General features: G+C 51.3%; 1 protein-coding gene across 1 annotated transcript in view; it reads right to left on the minus strand.

Annotated features, from left to right (window-relative positions):
- The window catches only part of LOC111975824 (nuclear factor 1 A-type-like), a 159,985-nt gene that overhangs the window by 47,854 nt on the left and 109,261 nt on the right, over positions 1-2,870 (minus strand). The window contains 2 exon segments of the mRNA XM_024004433.2: positions 1,834-1,864; positions 1,867-1,880. Of these exon segments, the coding sequence (XP_023860201.1) occupies positions 1,834-1,864; positions 1,867-1,880 (45 nt within the window).

Raw genomic sequence — 2,870 nt, forward strand, 5'->3', positions numbered from 1 at the left:
CACACACACACACACACACACACACACACACACACACACACACACTCTACTCTCACGATGGGTCTGCCCTACCCTGTCCTCTGCCAACACAATGGAGGCATCTGGAGAGGGCCGAGACCTGGGTGCCAGCTCTGTGAGACTGAGAAGGGGGGGGTTTGTGTGTGTGTGCCTATGTGTGTGTGTAGGTTAAAATCCTAGTGGGGGGGAATCCACACAGTGGGCCGACTGCCCAGGTCCGCCCTGTCTGGATCCCCTTGGCGCCCCTGTCTCCCCACCAACTCCCCCCCGTCTCACCTCCCCCTGCATCTCCCTGACCATCCCCACTATGGCTGGTCCTAGGTGTGGTGCGGCCCAGCCCAGTATTGGGTCACGACAGTGTGTGTGTGTGTGTGTGTGTGTGTGTGTGTCTGTGTGTGTGTGTGTGTGGTGGGGTGGTCATCAATGCACCTTTGATCAAAAGGGGCTCCAGTCGGAGTGCTGACAGGCACTTTCAATGGGCTATTGTTAGCGGGGGCTATCGACAGGGCCGTATGGATTGTTCTGCACTCTGTCACTCTCCCCCCTCCCTCCCTCCCTCGCTCTCTATCCCCCTCTCTCTACCGCCCCGTGTTGCGCGGAGACGGCACTTTTTAAAGGTCACGTTTTTTCCCCTCCCTCTCTCGCTCTGCCTCTCCTCCCGTCTCTTTCTTTTGTCTTTCCCGTCTCCTCCTCTTTATCCGACGACGGCTTTCTTTTGCTCAGTACTCTGGCTCGCCACGTCCCTCACCTCTTTCTCACCCCTTCACTTTCTCGTGCCCCATTCTTCTTCTCCTAGAGGGCTTTTACATGCAGGTCCTACAGAGTCCCCCAGTCACCCTCCAACACGGCACACCAGTCCATCATTACGTAGGCCTTCTTGTCAGGTCTTGGGGACCAGCTATGATGCCACATTCAGCAGACGGGTGCCGTGTCTTGTTTTAGTTCACTTCCAGCCTTACCTGAAATAAAAGGGACTTCAGGGCGTGTATTGCAGCGGCTCAGGGTAGGAGTGCTGATCTAGGATCAGGTCCCCCCGTGTCTTATTCCTTATGATCTGAAAGGCAACTGGTCCTATCAGTCCTTTGAGAATCCGGGCGCAGATCTTAGTTGATCTGGGTCTTTGCTTTTAGCTGACTGTCTGATATGGGAGAGATTTGGGGTTTGCTCTTAGTTCATTAAGAGAGTGGGGGGGGGGACTCTTCGTATTGGTCCTGATAAATTGCATTAGTGGGCCGGACCATATCGATGGCAGATCTGCAATCAAATCACAGCCTGCAGGGCTCTCTTTGTGGAGGGGGGAGAGACGAGGGAGACGATGGAAGTATGAGAGAGAGTAAAGCAGGGAGGGAAAAAAGCAGAGAGAGAGGGGAGAGAGAGAGGGAGAGGAAAAGAAGAGAGAGAGAAGGGGGTGAAAGAGAGAGCAGGATGAAGAGAGAGAGAGATGAGAGGAGGAAAGAAAGAGAGAGAGAGAGAGACGGGAGAAAGAGAGGAGCGAAGAGAGAGAGAGAGAGGGGGTAGGGAAGAAACTGAGAGGGAGAGAGAGGAGAGAGCAAAGGAAGAGAGAGAGAAACGAGAGGAGGGAAGATGAAGCGAAGAGAGAGGACGAGAAGAGAGAGGAGAGGGGGAGGGAAGGAATACGAGAGAGAAGGAGGGAGAAAGAGGAGGCAGAGTGAGCGAGGGGGAGGGAAAAGAGAGAGAAGAGAGAGAGAGGGAAGGTCAGGGGAAGAGGGGAGAGACAAAGGGATAGAGATTAAAATAAGAAAGGACGAAACTCTTACTCTGTGAGACTCCTCCTACGAGTGTTCGGCAACGTACTGAAGACCCCCGATGTGACGAAGCTCGTCCGTGGAAGCCAAGATGTCCTAAAAGTGAGAGTGAGAGAGAGAGAGAAGAGATAGAAGAGAGAGAGAGAGAAGAGAGAGAGAGAGAGAGAGAGAGAGAGAGAGAGAGAGAGAGAGGAGAGAGAGAAGAGATCGAAGAGAGAGAGCAGAGAGCAGAGAGAGAGAGAGAGAGAGAGAGAGAGAGAGAGAGAGAGAGAGTAGAAGAGAGAGAGAGAGACGATGCAGAGATGCAGTCAAGAATAAGAGAGAGAGACGAGAGAGAGAGCATGAGAGAAGAAGAGAAGAGAGCAGGAGAAGAGACAGAGAGACGCTCCAGAGCGAGCAGAGAGAGTAGAGAGAGAGTAGAGAGACGAGGAGAGAGAAAATAGAAGAAAAAGGTGAAAAAACAAAGCACGCAAGGTGATTGCTATTCGCCAACAGAGGGAAATCGGACAACAGTGTAGATGACAGCTCGATGAAAATGAAGAGAGGCAGGAGCGTCTATGGGTAACATGCAGCATATTTTCTCAGAGAAAATAAGGAAGGTATACAAGGATTTCCCGTCATGTTTTCTTTTTTTTTTCCCACTTTTTTTTTTTTTTTTTCTTATTCCCCTCTCCCTTTTCTTTTTTTTTTTTTTGTCTGTCTTTTTTTTCCTCCCAATACCACTACGCGCTTCCTTGAACACGCGGCAGTTGGTCATACGAACACATTCTTCGATCCTGTGTTAGTTCCGGGCAATGAATGCACTGACAGACATCCATCGAATATTGAGAATTCACACAGACGTCATTGAATCGAGTAAACCCTATATTGTCTTTAGTATCCCTATCCATGTCTCTGGTGGAATCAGGAGAGAGGCAATGCTGTGGGGGGGAGGGGGGTGGTGGTTTTTAGGGATATAATCCACCAGAAGGGCCGACATAGGCATATGAGATACATAAGTTCCCCATTGCTAGGGGCCCGTCTGTGTCATTGGGGGGGGGGGGGACTGTTTCGCCTCCCCCATGTGGGTCGTGTGTGTGGTTTTGG

The sequence above is a fragment of the Salvelinus sp. IW2-2015 genome, linkage group LG16, assembly GCF_002910315.2.
Source record: "Salvelinus sp. IW2-2015 linkage group LG16, ASM291031v2, whole genome shotgun sequence".
Taxonomy (NCBI): domain Eukaryota; kingdom Metazoa; phylum Chordata; class Actinopteri; order Salmoniformes; family Salmonidae; genus Salvelinus; species Salvelinus sp. IW2-2015.